This window comes from Pseudonaja textilis, chromosome 2, assembly GCF_049901715.1.
Source record: "Pseudonaja textilis isolate UNSWEBS1 chromosome 2, rPseTex1.2, whole genome shotgun sequence".
NCBI classification, from domain to species: domain Eukaryota; kingdom Metazoa; phylum Chordata; class Lepidosauria; order Squamata; family Elapidae; genus Pseudonaja; species Pseudonaja textilis.
In genome coordinates this window covers 168,939,874-168,963,018 of record NC_141991.1, presented here as the reverse complement: position 1 = coordinate 168,963,018, position 23,145 = coordinate 168,939,874, and the positions used below count along the sequence as shown (strand labels likewise).

General features: G+C 34.3%; 1 protein-coding gene across 1 annotated transcript in view; it reads right to left on the bottom strand.

The window, feature by feature from the left end:
- Positions 1-23,145, bottom strand: part of DNAH6 (dynein axonemal heavy chain 6) — a 174,093-nt gene that overhangs the window by 11,701 nt on the left and 139,247 nt on the right. The window contains exons 64-71 of the mRNA XM_026712631.2: positions 21,943-22,133; positions 19,646-19,806; positions 17,568-17,656; positions 14,809-14,955; positions 10,952-11,090; positions 9,068-9,187; positions 4,073-4,194; positions 1,732-1,861 (exon numbers count right to left, since the gene is read on the bottom strand). Of these exons, the coding sequence (XP_026568416.2) occupies positions 1,732-1,861; positions 4,073-4,194; positions 9,068-9,187; positions 10,952-11,090; positions 14,809-14,955; positions 17,568-17,656; positions 19,646-19,806; positions 21,943-22,133 (1,099 nt within the window). The remainder of the gene's footprint in view (positions 1-1,731; positions 1,862-4,072; positions 4,195-9,067; positions 9,188-10,951; positions 11,091-14,808; positions 14,956-17,567; positions 17,657-19,645; positions 19,807-21,942; positions 22,134-23,145) is intronic.

Genomic DNA, 23,145 nt, shown 5'->3' with positions numbered 1-23,145 from the left:
GGGGTATTTCAATAAAAGCTGGGCCTTTTGTTGGAAATTTTGAAGCAAACCCTTTGGAAAATCAGACAAATGAGATGTCTACAGTATAGCATGGAACTATACCAATATTCAATATACTGAGTTAACAATATATCCCCCCAAATTGCTAGATGCAGTTGCTACATTGGGCATTCTCTAGATTAAACAAACATCTTTGGAAGAAAATATTAGGTGACTTCCTTTGCTAATGAAGCAAAACAAAGGAACAAACCTAAGGATATATTTTAAATATACAGACACACTGGCATATTCTGGAAAGCACTGCAAAATTAAGTATACAATTCCATGAACATACAGAGCAAGTAGATACAGATTTTATATTTGAATAAACATATACAAGAAGTTGCTGAATGACATTCTGGCAAGTTGATTTAACGTTTTGTTTCTGGACTGTAATAACCTAAGTCAGATATTATAATCAGAATAGACAGCCAAATATTTAATAGGGCGGACAGTAACAGGTCTTATCTTAACTATGTTTTTCTAAATTATTACTCATTAAGAAAATATTTGCAGATATGCATACGCTTAAAAGAATAACTTGCCTCAATTAAGACCACGCAGATTATGCCCTCCCAAAATGGTTTATCAATAGAAATGTTATTTGAATCGTATGTTATTTTTTTAAAGGAAGCTAAAATTAAATTAGTTTTAACCTGCATTAAATAAAATCATTATGATTACTGCTTATTGCCTTATAGCAATTTTATTTCAGAGTCCGCAGAGCAGAACCATACAAATCACAAATGGCTTGACAAGCATTTTTCAGGGTAAAGATTTTATTTTGTGCATTCAGCACAATGTCTATATTGTGATTATATAAACAAGGTACACTCTAAAGGTATGAAGATTACTTTCACTTTACAACCCTATTCTCAGTTACAAGATGTTTCCTCAAACTTTTGTCATGTTTTTAAATTTTTATTTTCTCAATATTAAACATAAAGAACAAAAGAAACAAATTCTGTGTGAATCTTAAGTAGCACACAGATTTTACTAGAATAGCATGATCTTAGATAAATGAATTACATACAAGTTATTCATCTTGAATTGTTTATGATCTATTGACTTTGTAATATATGCTGGAGAATATTTATTTTTAAATGGCTTTTGCTGTTATAATTGTTTAGGAGACTGATGTATTTCCCCAGCCAATGTGTACAAAAAACTAAGGTATTTTTTATTTCTTGAAAGAAATATCTGGCGACCTGTGGTAGTTTCAACTGAACAGCCTCCTTCTGTATAAGCTTGTTTGTTGTTGAAGATGACCTTAATCCCTCGAGTTATGTAATACAAACACAAAGAAATATTTTACTTCAGAGAACATGTCTCTCTCCAATTGCGCCCCCCCCCCTAAACTTTTCTCCACTTCCACAATGTCTACAGAGGAGAGTCTTTGATTACACTGCCATGGCTGCCATATTATCTCCCCCTTCCAATTCCCTTAGCAGACGTCATTATCCTTAAATATAAATATTTAAATATTGAACCTAATACAAATAAAAAGTATTGAATCTAACTCACCATGCACCTCTGGTTAGGGAATAGACCACTTCTTAAAGATAGATAATTTATATAAATGTGAATATGTGGAAAGTGATTGTTTAATTGAGACAACTGAATACTGGGTACATGAGGGAATAAAACAAGATAATCCCTGCTATTAAACAAAGTATGCAGTGATTGTCATACCAGGAATTTTAGCAAGGATTGAACTAGCAAGTTCATGCACAATCTCATCATTGCTTTTTCCTGATCCCTGGGCTGTTGTTCGTGGCTGTACATCAAGTATTGTAGTAATCAGAGTATTAGTTTCCTTTCGCTATTAAAAAAAAGAAAATATGAAAGGTATTAATTTTTAGAAACCCATATTTTAAATAGCTGACACTTAAAATTGAAAATTTTCTTTCTATAAATTTGCCTATTTGTTTAATTTCACCATTATTATGAAAGCACACTAATTCTTTATCAAGCTGAAAATTTCAATCATAAAAAAATGGTTCCATGTGAAAACCATCACACAATATATTTTTCCCATTTGGTCTTTGAAACTCCTCATAAAATGCATTCATATTAGGTTTCTCATTCTGATTCTTTAATCAACAGAACTAATTAAAGTTGATTAAACTAGTTGGCAACTCAACTCAACTCAAGTACATAATTCTAAAGCTTTCAGTTGAAAAAAGGCAATCCATCTACATATTTTTAACTTAATGATATAGCAACTTTTTAAAATATAGCATTAATGGTAGCCTTAATGATGAAAGTTGAATTCATATTTAATGGTTTTATGTAATTACTTTCTAGCAAAATATTTTTTAAAAACCCTTTTGCTTGGTCTGAATGGCCACAATTTCTTAGACAATGTACATCTTGTGAAATTTTTTTCAAATGTTGAGCTTTAAGCTTACGATATCTTTCATTTGTTTATAATGACTGATATACCATCAACCATCACTAATATTTTTAAAAACCAGTTTCTCAGTCTTGGAGTAACCGATTTCGATATTTGCTTTGGAAATTTTAAAAATGAGATGATCATACACAAGATGAAATGAGTTGAAGGGTCCTTGGTGCTCTCTGAGCTTTGTTGTTTTCTTGCAGACGTTTCATTACCCAAACTAACATCATTAAAATAAGCTCTTTATAACCCTGTGTTTTTACTATATGTGTTTCTGTCCAATGCTCCATTTCCTCACTGGAAACATTCTAGAGAAAATAAAATGATTTACAGTAGAATAAATATATCTTGTTTTGAGGAAAAACTCAAGTTCTTTCTTCCTTTCAGTGCTGCTCTGAGTTTTATTTGCTCCTGTTTTTTGGTCTTGCACAGTTTTTTTAAGTTTTGCATTGCCCCTTATTTTTAAATATGTTAAGTTGCTGGGAGTCAGACAGCATATAATAAATTGCCATGATTATATACACAAAATGTGAAATCATAGATGCTAGTTTTTTAGCTGGTGTTGGCTGCATACACATCAAGTTCTTCCCAAGAACCTAGGATGTCATCCCAAAGGTGCTTTTCAAAGGGCAAGTGGAGTTTCAGTTTTGAACTGAAGGAGATTCTTGGATGAGAAGTGAAATGCCAGAATAATTCACTGAAACATCTGTAAAATTATCAAGTATCAAAAAGGGAGCTGAAATATTAGTCAAAAATTGAGCACTTAACATGGATAAAATTTTCATCTGTCAATTTCAAAAGGCCATGCTGCAGATGCATTATGACATCCTAGGTTCTTGCGAAGAACCTGGTGTATATGAAGGCCAACACCAACTAAAGAACTGGCAGAAGCGATTTCACATTTTTGTGTACCTAATATTACTTGATAGGTAGATGAAAATACCAAATCCAGTCTAAACATCTATCTGACTGTGCACTCAACCTTAATAATTTATTATGTTAATATTACACAAGGACTATAACAGATGGCAGATACCTGAAATACTCCCAGGGAAATCTTGCCCTTGAACTAAGATTTTGTATTTTAGACTGCAGGAGTGAATTTGTTCTGTTTGCAGATTTCTTCCAACTGCAAAGGTGACCTGCGCCTTACCGAGAGAACTAGGAGATGGTGGAGTTTAAAATGTTGGACATTCCATTGAGAATAATTAAGATGATTTTCAGTGAATGATTTAAAATAACCTCAGAGAAACTGCATTAGATGTTAGAGAGCACAGTTTTATTTAACAAGAATGGTGCAGGTTGACAGTGTAAGTTTGAAGTTATTCTTCTATTAAGAAAAAAATTAAATTGATATGGCAATATTATTGGTATAAATATTATTGGTAATGAAATATGTATAGCAAGTATCATAACAGGTTTTAAAATAACTAAAAACCTTTTACATGACAGAATTATTTTGGTAACATTTCAGGGATGGACACATTTTAGCAATCCTGAATACTTAACAATTACTGCTTGTTATTTTTGTACAACTGACTAACCACTACTAAAGTCCTACTTTTGTACTGAGTTGTAAAACACAATTTATCTTAAATTAGTTTTGAACATTTATTTTGAGTATATTCGCACCTGGAATGCTAAATTGGCATTTTCATGCATTCCAAATATTTCTGGGTCATCAATCAAAGGAAGGTTTTCAATATATTCCTTGAAGTTTTGCAAACTGTCAGCCACAGGGGCAAAATATATTCCTGTTTTATTAAAAAGAAATAGAAACTTATTAAAAGACAAACACAATAACAATTTCATACATTCTATACGATGCAATTTTATGTAGATATAACTTTAATAATTAATATCATACTGGTAGCTTTCAGAAAACATTCTACCACTCTACATGATATGTGTCAGACTAGAACTTCCCAAACATCTACGTTAAAAATTGTCTAAGCATTCATAATTTTCCTTTATTGCTTTACAATGCAATATTTGTTGTTTTATGAAAGAGTACAGAAAACACATTAATATGGAACGCTGTTTGTACAGAGCTTATTTGAAACAACAAAAAATATTGTTTTTATTTGCTACTTTGATTGTTGCTCTTTCTATGTATTTAACTGAATTCTGGTGTTTTATCTAATTGAGCTTAGAATATTTTAAAGTTATTTGAAATAACAAATAACTTTAAAACATTCTAAGTTCAATTAGATAAAGCACCAGAACTCAGTTAAATACATAGAAAGAGCAACAATCAAGACAGCAAATAAAAGCAACGTTAAGCAAATTTATTTAGAGTTTGAAGTTCTTTTTTTAAAAAACTTAGAGAAATAGATAGAGCTCCATTGCACGTGGATTTGGGGTAAGCATCCTTGAGGAGAGCATCTCCTCTCCAAGAACATCTCTTTGAGCTCTCCTCAAGGACACTATCTGAGAGAAAGCTTTCTCCCCACCACCACTGCAAATTTGATGAGAATACTTAGAGAAGAGCTTCTGGATATAATTTCTAGTCCCTAAAGAGCTGCAATTCTCAATGTCACTTTTCTTCTAAACTGATACCAGTCACCTAGTAAGCAAATTAAATATTCTTTGGGGAGTTTTGGGTTGTGTTTTATCACACAGAATAGAATGACATTAATGGTTAATTACAAGGTGTTGTCAGCACAGCTACCAGGGTGTTAAAGAGAAGGAAAACTTGCTGAATTACCATTATGAATTAGAAATAATGTACTTATTTTGTTTGGAATGTATTCTGGTTGAATTGATGACATATAAACTATTCGTATAGATGTTTTTTAAACCAACAAGAAAAAATAATATATTTCAATTAGCAAGTAATTGCTTACACAAAGAGGACACTAAACTGTTCATTAACATTAAACACGTACAAACATTTTATATTTGCATACTGTATATAGCATTCTGATCGTGTAAAGTGAAGTTTGGCTAAGAAAAGTGATGAGTTTTGATTTCAAAACAGGAAGGCAATTATTAAAAGTTATCAGTGATAGTCAGGAGTGGGATGCTGCCAGTATAACAACCAGTTCGGTGTTTGTGTGCTTTGTGTGCGTGTGCGCCTGACACGCACTGTGCGCGTGTGAACAGCAATGCAAAAATCCTTACTGCTATGTTGCTTCAGGGGAGTAACACAGCTAAGGAGCGGCAATCCGCTCTTCCGCGCTGATCAGCTGGGATGATAGTACAGTACAGCGCAGGAGCAGGTGGGCGAGCTCATATGATTGTCAGAGAGAACCAGTTCACTCCCAGCTGATATTTGGAGCTAGGGGTTCACTCAAACCGGTCCAAACCGGCAGAATCCCACCCCTGGAGATAGTGTTAATTCACCTGAGCTGTTCAGAAGGATTGACATGCTAAAACATGTCCTTTGGGCATGAAAAGAAAGTCAACCTCTAAGATAGGACTAAATAAGATTGAGGAGATCCAGTTTGGGTAGCGGTTAAGGCACCAGGCCAGAAACCAGGAGTCTGTCAGTTCTAGTCCAGCTTTAGATACAAACCAGCTGGGCACTTTTGGTCACTCTTTCAACTCTGGGAAGGTGGCAAACCACTTTTGAAATCTTAACAAGAAAACTGCAGACATTGGTCCCGGCAGGAGTGAAGACTGATTCAAAAGGATTTTTAAAAAACAGATTGAAAGTGGGGAAGGACCTTTAAAATGTCTAGGGTAGTAGAAAAACTAGGTAGCTTAAAGTAGAAAAACTAAAAACAGGTATCACGGTAGATAATTAATTGGGGGAATAAAAGTAAGAGAACAGTATTTAGGCCCTGGGAAAGGCACAAGCTCTCCAGAGCCCTTGGGAAGTTATTATTTTTTAAGCACTGTGGAGGAGAGTCTCAAGAAAGTTTCAGAAGCTTTCAGCAGTTTTCATCCCCCCGAGAAAATCACTGGATGCATGTAGAGAATGAAAAGCAGAGTGGATCAAGGGCTGAATTTTCTCCAGTTTTTTTTTTTTTTTATGAAGAGAGAAAGAGCACAGAACCTATTCAGACAGGGTGCTTGGTAGTGATGTTAATTAAGACCAATAGAGTTAACATTTTCTCTGATCATGTTTTATGAGGATGGAGACGCTTGGGCAGTTCAGGCTCAAATTAGTACCTGAAATACTCCTGATTGAGATAGATATACACATGCATCCTAATGACAGGAGGAAAAAGGTGAATTACCTGATCACCCATGCTAACCGCATGGAATAAGTTATTTTTTTTGTAGAGAAATACATTCTTAATTTGAAGAGCATTAATGCCAGGGAGAATCAGATCATGGATAGCTAGCAGGAAGAGTAGGATGATGAAATCAATGGAAATGCTCTGAAGGACAAGACCAGAAATGAACTACAATGAAAACCTGAAAACTAGCAGTGAATTCAAATGAAACCATAAGAAACTAGGAAAACTATTCATGAGGATGGCTTGAAAAGAATATAGCTTTCTTCATATTGTTAATAAGATATAACTGTTTGTTTCCAAATGAACTGAGATTAGATCAGAAACAGGAAGTTATGACACAGATGTGCTGAAATGCTCGACTGAGAATAAATAGGGGAAGTGAATGAAGGCTTCATAAGATAAGCTGCACATTTCTTCCTTGTGACCAATGGAAATGGGCAAACAAATATTAAGGTTCCAATTATAAGATTATATTTGACTATTATAGAAGACAGAATGCATCTATTGGGATTAAAAGACCAATGGGTAGGTCAAGCCTTTCAGAAATTTCCAGAGCTTTATATTTGCATTACACATTACATTTAGATAATCTAATAGACATTAAATACTCCTACTACAGCTTGTAAAATATGTAGTAATTATGGGAAAGTGTACAGCCAGCAGGCTTTCTAATGAACTGGATTGGAACATTTCTATTAATAATTTCAACATGCAGCTCTAAAATAATCATATAACTATAGCATGGTAAAATCAAATGCTTGTATGCTTCCAGTGATTTTCAAAGCAGGCACATGAGATTTCTTCAATAAAATGAAATAATACTGACCTTCGTACCTGTATTCCTATCAATCTCAAGAGCCTTGAAGATTCTGTACAACTTCATTCTGCTAGTCATGTATGAAATGTACACAGAAGGACTTCTCATTTTGCTGAGCCTGTCTTGGTGACCATTCCCTGCTCTGAATACAGGTAGATCACGACTAATATAAGTTCCAATAATGCACTGGTTCTCTGTAAATGCTTTTCATCAACAACTTGCTTCTTAGGAAACAAGTACTGCTCCTGAAAAAGCAAGTTAGTGAAGCAAACAAAGGTTGTCTTGAGCTCCTATCAAGAAACCACTAATAGATAACTATAATTTAAAATAGCGGAATAAAACATTTTGCTAATAATGGTGCCCTCAATACAACGCGGGCTTAGAAATGTCTAACTACAGTATGCGAGAGATTCATTTTTTTTTTTTTTACTTTTAAAGAGGATTGTTTTGGATCTACTGAGAAATAATCTCAGCAAAAAGAGCAGTAGGGAATAAAAATAAGCTCCTGCAATGTATTGTAGATACGTAGGTAGAGTTTTTTCCGCAAGCTTTTATTTGAAAAAAAATTGGAACCCAATGACATATTGGGAAAGGTTGATCAAGAAAAGGTAAAACTGAAGTAAAACACAGTTGGAATCAGTAGGTATGAAAGAAGAACTTGAGTAAAGTAACATCATATCCTCATCTAGAAGACATCACTCATTTGCACTCAAAAGCCTGGAAATAAGGATGCTGGTGATGCATTTGCCATACGCAGAACTAATAAACCATTGTACTGTGACGATGTACTCTATTTAGCTCACCAGCAAAAGGAGCTACTGCAGTCGACCTTGAAAGGAACAGAAGGAAACACTGCATCACAAGGGCAAAATTGTCTATATTTGAACGTATAGAAACTCAACCACTGAAATTTTAAGGTGCTTCTTCTCTTCATTTACTTTTACAGTTTAGCTTTTCTGAATTTAGGGAAACCTTTAAAAATGGCAGCGGCATGATCCAAAGATCTTGCCTTTTTTAGACTGGGAATAATCCAGAGAAACAGCCAAATGCTGATACCTATAACAATTCAGATTTTAAGAAATTGAGAGAGAACACGTCTTAACAGATGTCCAATTCCTTGTAATATAGAAATCACCATGAGCACTAAATTGATGAAGATAAGAATAGATGGCACATGAGCAGCTAGGGGTGAATAAGAATATATTGCAGCCACTTAAGGAATAGATTAAATCATAAGAATCTGAAATGTACCGTTGAATACCTGAAATTGTATTAATTTAAAATGAAATTAGATATACTTGATTTTTATAAGATTATGTCCATTCTTTTAACGGAATCAATTACCCACATATTTCATTTTTTGCCTTTTCTGTCATTGAAAATTATAGCTTGGTAAGTTCTTTTGAGGGTGCTCTGGTGAACATATTCAAGGTTTTATATGTGACAGGTGGCCAATACACTTCAGGTTGTGTATTTTTGCTCAGAATAACCATTCCAGGGAAGAATGCAATACCAGTAATTAGTTTTATTCTTCTCAAACACATCTGAATCATCGAGCAATTGCAATCAGTTTAATAGAAGCTTTTACTGATGTCAGATATCGGCAACTTAAAACATATTTACCTGATTCAGAATATTTATACTCTTCCTCTAAAGTTTCAGGAGAAAAAAACCTCTTTAGGATTGTGCGAAGACACCTTTGATCCCAAGCATCTGTAACTCGTCCTCCATATGTAATCTCCCCTGCAACATTATTTGTTTTACAAATGATCTCATCATTCATTATGTTTAATGTAACACATTTTTAGCTCTATTTTCTCTGAATAATTATTGAACTGGTGTTATCATGCATCTAAATTTCCTCTAACTACATCAATAGAAATGTGCAAAATGCCAGACTATCAAATTCTGTGTAACAAAAGATTAATTTTAATAATTGGTTAATATGCAAAATTGTATATTTGTAGGCTGATTAATGCATAATTAAATAATGTGCTATGTCTGGTAAAAAAAGTGTAAAATATGGATACCTGTGTATCTTATTACACACTCTGTGACTAATTTTCTTCCTTAACTATGGCAAGCTTCGGTGTAAAATTTGGGTTACGAAAACACTCACTAAGATTATTCTATCATTTAAATAGAAACATATAGCCAAAATGATAAACGTAATAGATACTGGTAGTGCAAATTGTGATTTTCAATTTTCATGTCAGATTTTGAAATTTTGTTTTTAAAAGCTTTTAGTTGAAACAATATCCAAAATTTTAGAGCTTTATGGCAACTGTAATAACTTCATAAATACCTACTGTGCAGTTTTCACTGAACTGCAGCATGAAGTATATTGCTGGCCCTGCCACACATTAACAATAGTGAAGCTAAGAGTGCCAGCAGATTGAGCTCTGGGTAATAAATATATTGAAACAGCCAGGAAAACGGTTGAGACTGAAATCGCAGTAAGAGTCTATGCTAATTTTTATTACATGTGTTTGTGTTTCATCCACAAGTCAAGGTGAACATCATGTTTTTCTACAATAATAATAATACTTTGTTGATTAAAATAACAATGAATTCATTATATAATCTTTGGGAAGAACTCTATAGGTGGATAAAAATGCCAGATCCAATCTAAACATCTGGCTGATGGGGTGACTAATTTTCTTCATATAAAAATCATATTTCTGTGTCATTCCTACAATTTACCCAATCATATCCACGCATTCAGTTCCCAATTCTGCTGTTTTCTTCAAATGAAGGGCTACTTCATAAATATTCCCGAAGAGGAGCAAAAACCAAGCCTTTTCAGACACTTAACCTCGTCAGATCACTTAAAACAGATCCACAGAGATTTCTGTATTACAGGGTAACAAAATGGAGCCTACTTATACTTCAAAAGGGTTTCCTCTTGTTTTTAAGTACTTGTTTATCTGCTGGGTATATTTAGTTTTAGTACATGGGAGGAGGGAGGATCTGTCTCAGTTAAATCAGGACTGACAAATACATAAAGCCATTATCTGCAATAACTATAAATATGTTCTGTGAATTGCTAGGGAGGGCTTGATCTTGCCCAACAGATACCCCATTGTCTCTTAGCTACCTGGGGAAGAGCCCCTCCCTTCTATGATTTTGGACTACATTCCACCATGTATATTCCATTCCTCAAATAAATTTGTAAGTGGATCTATGAGCTAGGGATTATGACCTATAATAAACAGTCCCTTTTGTGCTATGGTGAGTTATTTTTAAAATTGAGAGAAGTTGGCATAATTCCACAGCTTGATACACAGATTTATGGGGACAGTTCAAATAAAATTCCCAGCTGATAGTCATACTGAAGGATTATGGTTTTGTTTTTATCTTTAAGGTTAAAAAGTGCATTGGATAACACAAACTCCTTGATCTCACTTAAATAACTCTCTGACCCCAATCACTTACAAGAGACATTTATGATAGGTAATGTGTCTGGATAAGTATAGATGTCACAAAATTATTAAATTGATACCTTACCTGTTATATATGTGAGAGCATCCCAGGGTATTTTTCCTTCTTGGCAATAAAGATTGAGGTTTAATAAGGCACATTCTCTGTCACTGTCATTAAATTCATAACATATGTTCCAACCAAGGGGTCCAAATTTTTTCCTTTCCTTGAAGATTAGAAAAATTAATTATTTGGGTGAGTATTGAAGAACTTCATGACAAAAAAAAAAAGAAATCCATAAAAACCCATGTAAGAATTATTCACAATTTCTATAGCTCCTCTTCCCACATTCCATTCCATGGGTTCCCATGGCTTATTTCATTTAGCGATAATATCAGATTTTCATGGCGATAAAGAATCAGCAGAAGATATGTTTGTCCTAGAAAACTGATAAAATAGCTCCTGCTTTTCTGAAGAATGAGAAGAAAGAGCTATTTCCTCTTTAGTTGCTTTTTCCAGCTGTATCTAGTTTTCTCTTGAGATCTATATTACCAGAGGAACATTAGGGATTCAGAAGCTACAAACTGAAATGGCAGTGATTAAGAAACTAGGGAGAATTATATAATATATCTCTACATACATTGATTAGAAAACAAATCAAAGCTTTCCTGAAATTCTATTTTCAACAGCTTGAGTAAAAGCAGCAAGTGAAAAAAACCTGGCTGGTTTTCCCTGGTTCCAGAAATCTTGGGAAAACATTTTTGAACAATTTTCACAAAAACACAAAAACTGTTAAATATGTCTGCAATTAGATGTTTCTTTATATTTCTCCCATCTTCTTCTACATACAGCAGATGCATGTAGTTTTCTAGTGTACTACTTGGAGAAAGGAATAGAATATAATCTTCTTTCTAAGGATGCTGCTGCATCTCTGATGCAGTGACTTTTGATGCCCAGAAGCTTAATTGTTTCAGGATAAAAGATTAATGCCCTGCTGAAAACACTCATATGCAGAATATCAGAATCAATTTGACTACATCATAGGAAATAGAGGGAGAAGGAATAACCCAGTCTGCAAGGCTACTTCCAGATGTAAATTGTGGAACTATTAAGTCTATCAAGTATTGATGTCAAATAAATATGGGTTTCACTTAGAAAAATCAAAGAAAGTAACATGGCAGCAATGTTTGATCTAGAATACAGATGGTCAGAATTCAAGTTCAATGTAAGGAACAAATTCAGAATGCTTAGCGGTAGGCATAGGACAACTTGAGGACCAATTCAAATAAATAAGAAACACTGAAAATTAAAGCAGAAAAGATCATTCATCAACTTTCAAAGAGGAAATGATCCAAACAGCTTTCAGGATGAGCTATTGTGTTTGACAAAAGTCAGAGGATGAAAGCATGGTCAACAAGAAAGAAGTGTGATATCTGAACACAGATTTTCAGTGTTAAACATGTTAAGGACCAAAATGATATCTCAATCAAGAATGTCAACAATGTTTGGAAATAACAAGAAAAATGAGAGATATTTTTAAAATGAGAGGTATCACCAGAAAATTTACAGCAAAGGAGGAATACGCAATCATAGAAGAGGTTTAACAGAGACAAATGAGGCAAAGGAAGATGGAAAGACTATTCTAAAACCTTTACAAATGGGATTATAGAATGACAGAAACATTTATAGAGAGGACATCTATTCAAGGACTGATTCCACTAGAGAGTGAGGTACAATAGGCAATAGACTAGCTGTCAAATAGAAAAGTACAAGGCACAGAATCGAACTATTTAAAGCTTTAGATGAAACACTTAAAATTAAGAGCTTTACACCAATGGAACAAGAAATGTCTTTTCCAACACTTAGACGTTAGAAAGGTTAAAAATGGGTCTTTTTGTGGAAACATATGGAGGTGAAAGCTGAATGTTAGAAATCAGTCCTGGACATATAAAGGCTGGTTACTCTCTTGATCAGTAAGGAGAAATTCAAATAATTATGCATGATTCATGAGCAAATAGTAAACTACATAAATTAACATGCTTACCAAGACTGAGTGAAGCTGAATGGGAAAACAATATGTAAGGTAGGGAGATGACTCAAATTACTCAAATGTCTTTGGGAGAGCTATACACAGATGCAGGTCAAGATGGCAAGCAATTGTCAATATAATCACCAAGGCCAAATTAATGGCTAACTTTTCCTTTAATGTCCAGCCTGTATGGATGAGACCTCTCTTCTGCAACAACTCTTATGACTGAAAGAGAATTGCTGATCCAAAGGCACACTACGGTTGCACAGCAGATTTAAATCCAGGTCTCCCCCATGCAAGTTCAATCAGCCCCAAGACTTATATTCAACACTGGCTGTCTCATTTCCAGTGCATGGATCATACCCAAGTTGAGATCAGGAATTATACCTCTTCTTTTTCTTCTAATCTTAGAGAGAAGAGAAAGGATTCTACTTCAAGAATTAGAGATAGTTATTTTCATTTTATAATCAGGGGGTAAGATTAGAGAAACTGAAGTGTATCTGAATTCCACTGAAATCAGTTTGTGATTTCAGTTTGAAATCAGTATTTCATCAATATTTGTATTTAGAATTCCAAATGTGTCCCTTTATTAAACATGGGCAGCAACTCCATACAAATAAAGTTTCTAAGTAGATCTGGATTTCTATTCCATAAATGTGTATAATATTTCATTGCACAATATTAACAATCAGAAAATATTATAAATTTTATATTTTACTATGAGAAACTTGGATTCTCCTTTTGGTGTTTTTACAACTTTCTTCATGTTTAATTTTCTCACAAACAGCTAAGAGAATTTGAAGCAAAATGGAATGGAGAAGAAATTTCAACTGAGATGAGATGAACAAATTGTTACATAAATATTTACAGAGTATATTTCCTTTCTTTTACAGCAATAAATTGGATTGGATGAAGTTAAATAGAAATGTTTCTGAATGCTACAACAGGAATGCAAATCTTCCAGTCCAACTGATACTTAATATCTTAAATTTTCTCTAACTGAAAACATTTATACGTTAACTAAGATTTTACTGGAAGTTTAATATGATGATGATTTTATGAAGTAAATAAGAAGGCATTAGTCAAGGCAAGCAAATTACTTTTGCCTCAAAGCCACTTTCCTAAGGAAAATAGATTGTTACCACAACTACAGAAACATTGAGACAAAAGGAAGATGTTGGGAAGCAAACTCTGTATTGAAGTCTGCCCGCCCATGCCTTTAAGGCTTTGGCTTCTTCTGCTTCTGATATCATATAAAAACAATTCATGTTTCAATAAAAGAATTCACATATTATTTCCTCTCTTTTCCAAGCTGTGTGCTGCAGCGGAAATGCAGTTTGCTTTCACCAGTGATCTGAACTGATCATTTGCAGGCTGTTTTATAAATGATGAAGGTTGCATCCAACACAAAGGCTACAACTCAGAGGAATGTTACCAGAACTTCTGAGTTTTGCAGAAAGATTATGGATAATTTTTTGATGTAAACAATAAAATGAATAGAGTAGGCTTCATGAATACTGCTGCTCTGAGCTAATATATGAGTGTTCATTACCTGTGTGACCCATTCCTCAGAATGGAGGGATGAATCCGAAACAATCTGGCCATTCTGAAGGTGATTTAACTGTTTGTGGGATTTAATAGTCCAGAACTGGAGAAGTTAGGACTATGTCCAGAAACCACAAATAATTTACAGTCCTTGAAGATTTATTTCAAGAAACAGTCAACTCACTTCCAGATTGACTGATTCAATGTGTTTTCAGAGAAAATAAAAGGAACATTTCGAAGAATGCTCCAGGAGTAGAACCGTAAGTTTTGCACATCCTTGATATTAATATGCCTATAAAAAATCTCATCACTACAACATACATGATCACTATTAATTATTACTTAATATATTCTTAGAATAGATAGATACCTGAATAATTGCATGAAAAAAGCAAATACCAAAAATGATTTTTCTCCAGATTTTGCCCAATATATTTTCCTCAAAAAACGTGGGAGTCATTTCTGTGAAGGCTCTTCTGATGTTTGCTCGTAGACCTTTAGGGGGTTCGTTTGTTACCTGAATGGAAAAATATATGTACACACATGTATCAAATTGATTTTCAAATATATCCATTAACAACTTCCAGATAGCATTCCTATGATGCTTCTATGAAATTATGTAATATGAAATAGCTATGAAGCAGTGGTAATTCACACACATCATGCCTCATTGCATTTATTCATTTGCACAGCTACAGGACTAGGTTTTCCAGTTGTGCACTGTGTTGTCAAGTTAATGCATGAATTAGTAGCTATCTGTATGCAAATGGCATTTTCTACTCAGAGGAAAACTCAGCTTTTAACCAAGTTAATATATGTGATTACATCCCAAGTTGCATATAGAAATGAAAAGCTATCTTCTCTATACTAGGAAAAAAACAATTCTGCTTACATAACTGATAAATATGGAGGAATTGGAGTTAGAACTCATAAAATAGTTTTTTATTGTTTTCAAATACAGGTAGTTCCTGACTTATGAGCCCAAAATTTCTGTTGTTAAGTGAGACATTTGTTAAATGAGTTTTGCTCCATTTTATGTTTCTTGTCATGGTTGTTAAGTGAATCATTTCAGTTGATAAGTAAGTAACCCAGTTAGTAACCCTGTTTCCTCCCTTTCCATCTAATAACTACTGGTAAAAAATTTATTTTGATTGTGATTTCTATTTTTATTATTTTAGGCATATATATCTGTTAGGATTTTACTGTTTTAATGCTGTAAGCCATCCAGAGTCGTTTTAATACAAGATGGGTGACAGACAAGTAAATTTAATAAACAAACCAACAGATAAGTAAACATGGTCTTGCATTTGTCATTTATGTTTTTTATTTATTGTCTTTTAAACAAGCCCTGTAGGCATTTCTTCACTTGCTTGATTTCCTGGAATTTCTTTGTAAACTAAGAAGCATTCGGAGAATCTGAAACCGAAGTGAGGCTGCTTAAAAGCAATCATGTTCAGCACACTGTCTATCTCTCCATTCCAATCAGATACCAGGTGCTAGGCACTGAGTAAATCCCCATATGGTGCCAGGAAAGCATTCAGATCTATCAAGCTGCCAAGGACAGGCCATCTTAATTTGTTGACTGCCTTTGCAGAGTTTGTTGGTGGCAGTAATGATGCGCAGCTTCACCTGACAGCGAACTGACTATAGCAAAGGACTTAGAGCACTGTGCCCCATTTTTAAGTTGCATACCTTTTGTTCCACTGGGAACAAAAGTTCAAGTCCACAGCACTACAAGGAACCAGCCTGGCACCACCCTTCTGGCAATGACATATAGAATGGCTAGCAGGCTGGTTCACATACTAATGAAAGCTCTAGCTTGTTCTTACAGTATAGACTCTAAGAAAGATTATATGTTCAGGCACCATGAGAAAGAGCACAATTTGTCATTGGTCTCCGGTGGGATCACTCCCACAAATTTCCTCTGATTTTGCTGTCTAGGCTGCTGATAGATCCCAAACCCAAAACAGAATTTTATCTTTTTTACACCTCTAACCAGGCTTTCAATAATATTATACATGCCATGTCTGTTCATTCATACATCACTGTACTATGCAGTGATGAGGCTTTACTATAGATAGAGCTGACATTTATCAATACCACCCAAGACCAAGGGTTGTATTCTATTAAAGCACCCAGTCTCATATCACATTGCTGAGAAACCTTTTTGGACCATGCAGATAAAAACTTCATTCATTTCTAGGCTTTGCCCTCAGGACAGGTAATAGTGGCATCAGGAGCAATCTTCACCATTTTTAGAAAAACAGCCCTTCATAGTTCATAAAGCAGTTCACAATTAAACTTATGGCACCTTTACAATATGGAAACAACAGTGTTCATGGAATAACCAGTAACTCTGAAGAGGGCATGAATTATTTCCATCACAACTTAATATTTTTTTTAATCAGATTTGATGGATTGCAGCCTTGGATGAGCCTAAACATTTTATTCATCAAAATGATCTTTTATGTAAAACATAACAAAAACAACCACTGCATGTGCAAAAGCAATCAATTATATAAGAAATCTTAGGACTATTTTTAATGGATTTGAACAACAGCTCTTTCGTTGACTGGATTTTAACTTGATGAACACTAACTAATTTGAGAATCCAAGTCAGAGAAACAGCTATCAAGGGAAAGATGGATAAAGGAAAAAATTAAAACAAAAAGGGTAATGCATCCAGTGGCTGCTTTCTGTCCCTTTCTGAAGTATACCTGCTTTGGGTATTACAGAACGTAATCTTTTTTAAATAAACCTTCCCTAGTCTTCGCCAACTGAAATGAACATTTAATATAAATTAAATAATGTAATTGCATTTATATAAATTCTTCCACTTCATCATGCCCCTTTGTTCCATCATCATTTAGGTCATAAATTCCTACAGAATCTCTTTTGGATTTTGATGCTATTTTGTTAGAACAATTAGATGGAATAAAGGAAGTTCTAACAGGGTGTTTGGCCTTTTTTAATATACTTATTTTTTTTTATGCTACTCATTTTCTAAGAGAAAGCAATTTCAGAAACAGATAATTGCAGCTGCAGTGAATTCAATTTGTTCTGTAGGCTGAAAATAATTTACTCTGCAACTGTATTTTCCATTTTAATTTTTTTAAAAACCAGCCCTACCTTGACAGAATTCTGAAGGACAGTAACAGGGAAAGTAGTACATGGCATGGAACTCAAATAGAGTCGAAAGTTTTCATGGATAGTGGCACCTGAAAAACATGCAATTTTTAATAATATGTATGCATAAACTAATATTTTAGATAAAACAAGACATTTTTAATATAGTGAAACCAGAAACCATAAGATGTTTTATATTTCATTCCCTGGTCTTTGAGACTACTCCAATGTCAGAGCAGAGGAGGAATGTTACAATTTCTGTGAACCCTGACCAGGTTTGAGGGCTATTTTTTTTTTAATATTAGGAAAATGTAAGATTTGCAAGAGCCAAAGGAAGGTTTCTAGGAGAAGCTTTATGTTCCCATACCTAAATTCCCTCCTTCAGCTGCTATACAAATCCTTTAATAAAAGTTTTGAGAGAGAAAGAAGATAATCAAAGGTCTTTCTTCCTTCATGGTCTTTTTTGGAATGCTGAATTCATAAAAAATCTGAGCTTTCTAGCTGTGAAGGAAAAAATGGTCAATAGGCCAGTTCCCAAAACAAAATGCATTTTAAACTATTATGATCATTGCTCACCAATTACTATTCCTCACTTTTCAGCTGTTTCTATTAAATACAAATTAAACATGGGAAGCAATCTGAAAACTAATAATTCTAATTTTTTTCATGCTGAATGTGACTTCCCGGTAAGTTTCTGTGAGGAAAATAAACTGCATGTATTTCTGAAATGTGGCGAGGCAACGAAGCAAACACTTTCATCTATAATACAGGTAATTCTTAAGTTATAATTGAGTCTTGTAGTCATTAAGTAGTTTTTTCCCCTGAAAAGGAAAGTTTCTGGCAAAAATATGGTAAATCATGATCATGTGGCCCTGGGCTGCTACAATTATGTTGATGTTTGTGTCAATTTCCAAGCATCCAAAATGCAGTCATATAACCATAGGTGGCAGTGGCCCAGAGATATTGGGTCATAAGTACCTTTTTGGGGTGTCTATTGTAACTTTGAATGGTAGCTAACCGACTGGATTTAAGTCAAGGACTACTGTACATGGGTGAAACATTTTTTATGATACGCCCAAGGAGATACAACTTGGTTTCTTTCAATTAGAAATCAAGACTGTAGGACAGAGGTTAAAAGGTAAACTCAACATGACATAAATAGCAATAGCATTTAGACTTATATACCGCTTTATAGCCCTCTCTAAGTGGTTTACAGAGTCAGCATATTGCCCCCAACAATTTGGGTCCTCATTTTACCCACCTTCCAGGATGGAAGGCTGAGTCAACCTTGAGCTTGGTGGGATTTGAACTGCCAAATTGTAGGCAGCTGCCCTGCAAAAGTTGCTTGCAGTACTGCACTCTAACCACTGCACCATAGCAGCTCCTCAATAAATGTATTGACATAAAAAGATTGGTGGGGGGGGGGGGATAAATTATTGCAGCAAAAAGAAATGAGGATTTCTTCTTCATATTCCTTTCCATATAATTTAAGCTTTCCTAGTGATTATTTTTGTATTTGTATTTGTTAGATATCCATCCCATCTTTCCCATAAACACTCAAGGCAGTTTCATATCAGTCTTCTTCTGGACATGAGTATATATAATTGCCTATTATGTTTGGTTTATTTAATAGAAAATGAACCAAGAACAAAAATTCTATGATTCAAGTCTTGTATTCTGTTGCCAAGAGTTGACAGTCACCCTATTTTTTCAGTAACTTCAGCAATATGGGAATAATCAGGTTCTATTTTATAAGGTTATTGCAAGCATAACTGAGCTAATGTTTGTAAAAAAAATGATAACCATTAAAAATAAGAGGCATGTAAAACCTTCTGTCAGGAATGTTTCAATATCAAGAACTGCAGTAGTAAAGTAAAATACCCATAGAAACGTTGGTAACTATTAAATTACAGGATTGAAATATTCAGAAGGAGATCACCAACTTTTCATCAACCTTTCTTTTAAATGTTGCAATCTATCCCCAACCTCCAACATGACCCCATAGTTTAAATTCTGAATCAACTCTGATTTCTTTCAAATGAAGCATTCCTGAGAAAGAAAAATAATTTTAAAATACTTACCTGGCTCTGTAAATGTTTTAATGAGCTCTTCCATTGGTAACATCCATGACACAGCTAAATGGCAATTCTGAAGAAATACCCAATTTCCTGTTCTCAGTGCATCCTTAATCATTCTTTCAGCAATAGGTCCTTGTCCTTGTCCTAATGAGATTGATTGCACTCTGAAAATCAATGCACTGTGTTAGTATTCACATTATACATATCTGAAATACATTATTTAAATATTCTAGATTCTTAGTGATTAGCAGGATCAAATATTTACATCTAAACATAAAAATAATTAAACTTTTACACAAACTGTGCAATCATTTATTTATCCACTGAAATCAATACAGGAGATTTTGTATGCTACATTATTACGAATCTGGACTATAATATGCATCTTCTGAAAAGCAGTTTTATTACTTTATACTGAATACATTTCGCACTCAGAGCTCACATTACCTGCTCTCTTTATTCATTTATTTCTTTTATTGTATTTATTAAAAACATTTGTATACGCCTCATTAAAAATATAAAAAGAAATTTTCGATAAAATTCAAACCATTAATGCAGTAAGTTTTAAAATGATTAACCAGCCTTTTTGTACAGATGCCTCAACCAGTAGGAAGAGCTATGTATTTTTGAAATGGTGGAAAATCCTCAGGATAGACCAGTGGTGTCAAACTCGCAGCCTGAGGGTCAGGTGCATCACATAGTGGCCATGCCCATCCCTGGTTTAGCGAAGGGGAAAAAAGTATATCAATGTGACGACGCGAGTTTGAAACCCTTGGGCTAGCTAGACCTTCTCAAATACAGCTGACATGAATCAGTTGTGAAACTCACACCATCTCCCTGTGAAACCTGAAAGTTGCAAAGCTCAAAGTAAAGGCAATAAAAAAATTACTCTGGAAGTTCTATGAGGTCTTTGTCCCAAGAAAAATTATAACATATCAAAGCTGTTAGGCATGACCTGAAAAAAGGTATGTTTGCCCTCAGTCAATCTTTGAACCCAATGAAGTACAAAAAAGGTCCCCTCTTTTAGTTCTAGAAGTGGTACCAGCCTCTGAAACAAATAATCATACTTGAAACCCTGACTATTTGACAGTGTCATTCAAACAGCAAAAAGCAAAGGCTTATCATCTGCCTGATAGGTTGTCTTTGCCTTGCTATGGAAATCTAAGACTGTTGTATCAGCAATAGCAGCACCTTTGTCCAACTATTATAGCGTCATTTTTCCTCAATAAAATTCTTGAGAGCTCAGTATTGTTGGAACTATGAATATATGCCACTATTTCTATTCTGCAAATGATGAAGGGAAAAACATTAATTTCCCCTTGTGCTCCTATCTTTGTGAGATAGACAGGCAGTTTTAAAAATTTGATAAAGATAGATAGAAGGGAGGGAGAGAAAGAGAGAACGAGAGAGAGATTGAAAAGAGGATTGCTCTGATTTTTTGTTGAAAAAAATCAGATTTAGGCATATGCATACCAGATAAAGCATGGGACAAATGTTTATGAACATTTTTATGCTCTTCATAAAGGACCTCTAGTTTGGCATCACATTAGGGAAGCACAGGAGACTCAAAACATCCAGAGGAGCAAATATATATTTAATGCATACAAATCCAATTTGACAGTTTACTTGGCTGTGCTTTGGAACTGAAGCCAGTGCAACTAAATACTCTCAGCCAGTGGCCAAATTACGACATGATGAATATTTAGCATAGTATTAATAAGGACAGGCAAAGTTTAATTATTACTGTTCTATTTTTTTCTTCACATGATCTCCTTTCTTATATTTTTAAAAATAGGAAACTAAAACAGTAAATGTATCACTGCTTGAGGTTTTGGCAGCTTCTTTTTAAAAATTATCAGCATTAAAATGTCATGTCTGATTCATCCAGCTTCAAAACAGGCAAGACAGATGTCAGAAACAAAATATTTTTTTTCCTTCTTATTGAGGCAACAGTTCTCATTAATGAATTCAATCAGAACTAAATGTTGTCACTAGTGACAGAATACTACTTATTAGGAAGGAAAATGGAAGACTCCAGAAGGAGAATTAAACATAGACAGCCCTCTTAAATGGGACACAGTGCTGCTAAAAACTATATAACCTGGGGATATTTAACATCTTTTCTTACTCTTTGCAAGGCAGCCTTTTTCAACAAGTTCACCATGTATGTATATAATCCAACTTTTTTTAAAAAAAAGTCTTAATACACCATCTTGAATACAGCCAAATTAAAAGAAAGCATAGTTTTTACATTTAAATGACATTATGTCTCATATAGAATACAGAATGACAATCTATACCGTTCTGAATAATCTCGTTCTTTTGCAAATCTTTGGAAAGCCCCCATGGGGTCGGAGCCTGTACTTAAGATGAACACCAGCGGTGTGGCAGGAGACATATCTTGGTAAAGAGTTGCCAGATCAACTGGAGGATTCTCAATGAATTGCTTCCCAAGGTTCTCCATCACAAACTCGGTAAGTGCTGACACGATCTAGAAATAGCAACACAGTTAATTTCTTAGCTCAAGAGCATAAGAACATAATGGTTGCAGTATGAATAAAAATAGTGGAACAATAATTGCATTTACTTTTCAACACTATTCATATAAAGTTAAATGGGTTACTTCTTTCAGTATACAGGTGGTCCTCTATTTATGACCACAATTGAGCCACATTTCTGTTGCTAAGTGAGACATATGTTAAGTGAATTTTGCCCCCACTTTATGACTGTTTTTGCCACAGTTCTTAAGTGAATCGCTGCAGTTGTTAGGTTAGTAACATGGTTGTTAAGTGAATCTGGCTTCCCTGTTGACTTTGCTTGTCAGAAGGTCTCAAAAGGGGAGCACATGACCTGGGGACACTGCAACCATCATAATTATGAGTCAGTTGCCAAGTATCTGAAATTTGATCAAGTGACCATTGGGAGTCTGCAACGGTCGTAAGTATGACAAAATGGTCACAAATCACTTTTTTCAGTGCAGTTGTCACTTTGAACGAACTGTTGTAAGTCGAGGACTAGCTGTATTTTATTATAAACTACAGGTACTCCTCTCTCACTGACAGCCTTGTTTAGTAACCGTTCAGTTATGACAGTTAAAAAAAAGTCAATCAAAATCAAGTCATGATTTTTTGCATCTCATTTCATTTTAACACAATCTATGTGTATATATTTCTTTTTAAAATATAATTCTGAGAAGGCATCCATGAGTTTCACTAGATTATCCAAGGGGTCTAGGGACAAAAAGTTTAAGAGTGCTAATTCTAAACCACTAACATCTTTTTTTCCCAAGTTTTATTGGATTTTTATTTTTAAGTATATATCAATATCAATACATGAACAGCGTGGCCTCTGGATATAATCCACTTCAATACAAACAGCAGTCATGATAATCATAATAGTCATGATAATCATAATTAATCAAACTGATATAATCCTAGTATTAATATACATGATTTTCAGAGTAGTTATTCAATATTTCAATGTTTCATTTTAATGCCAATGAT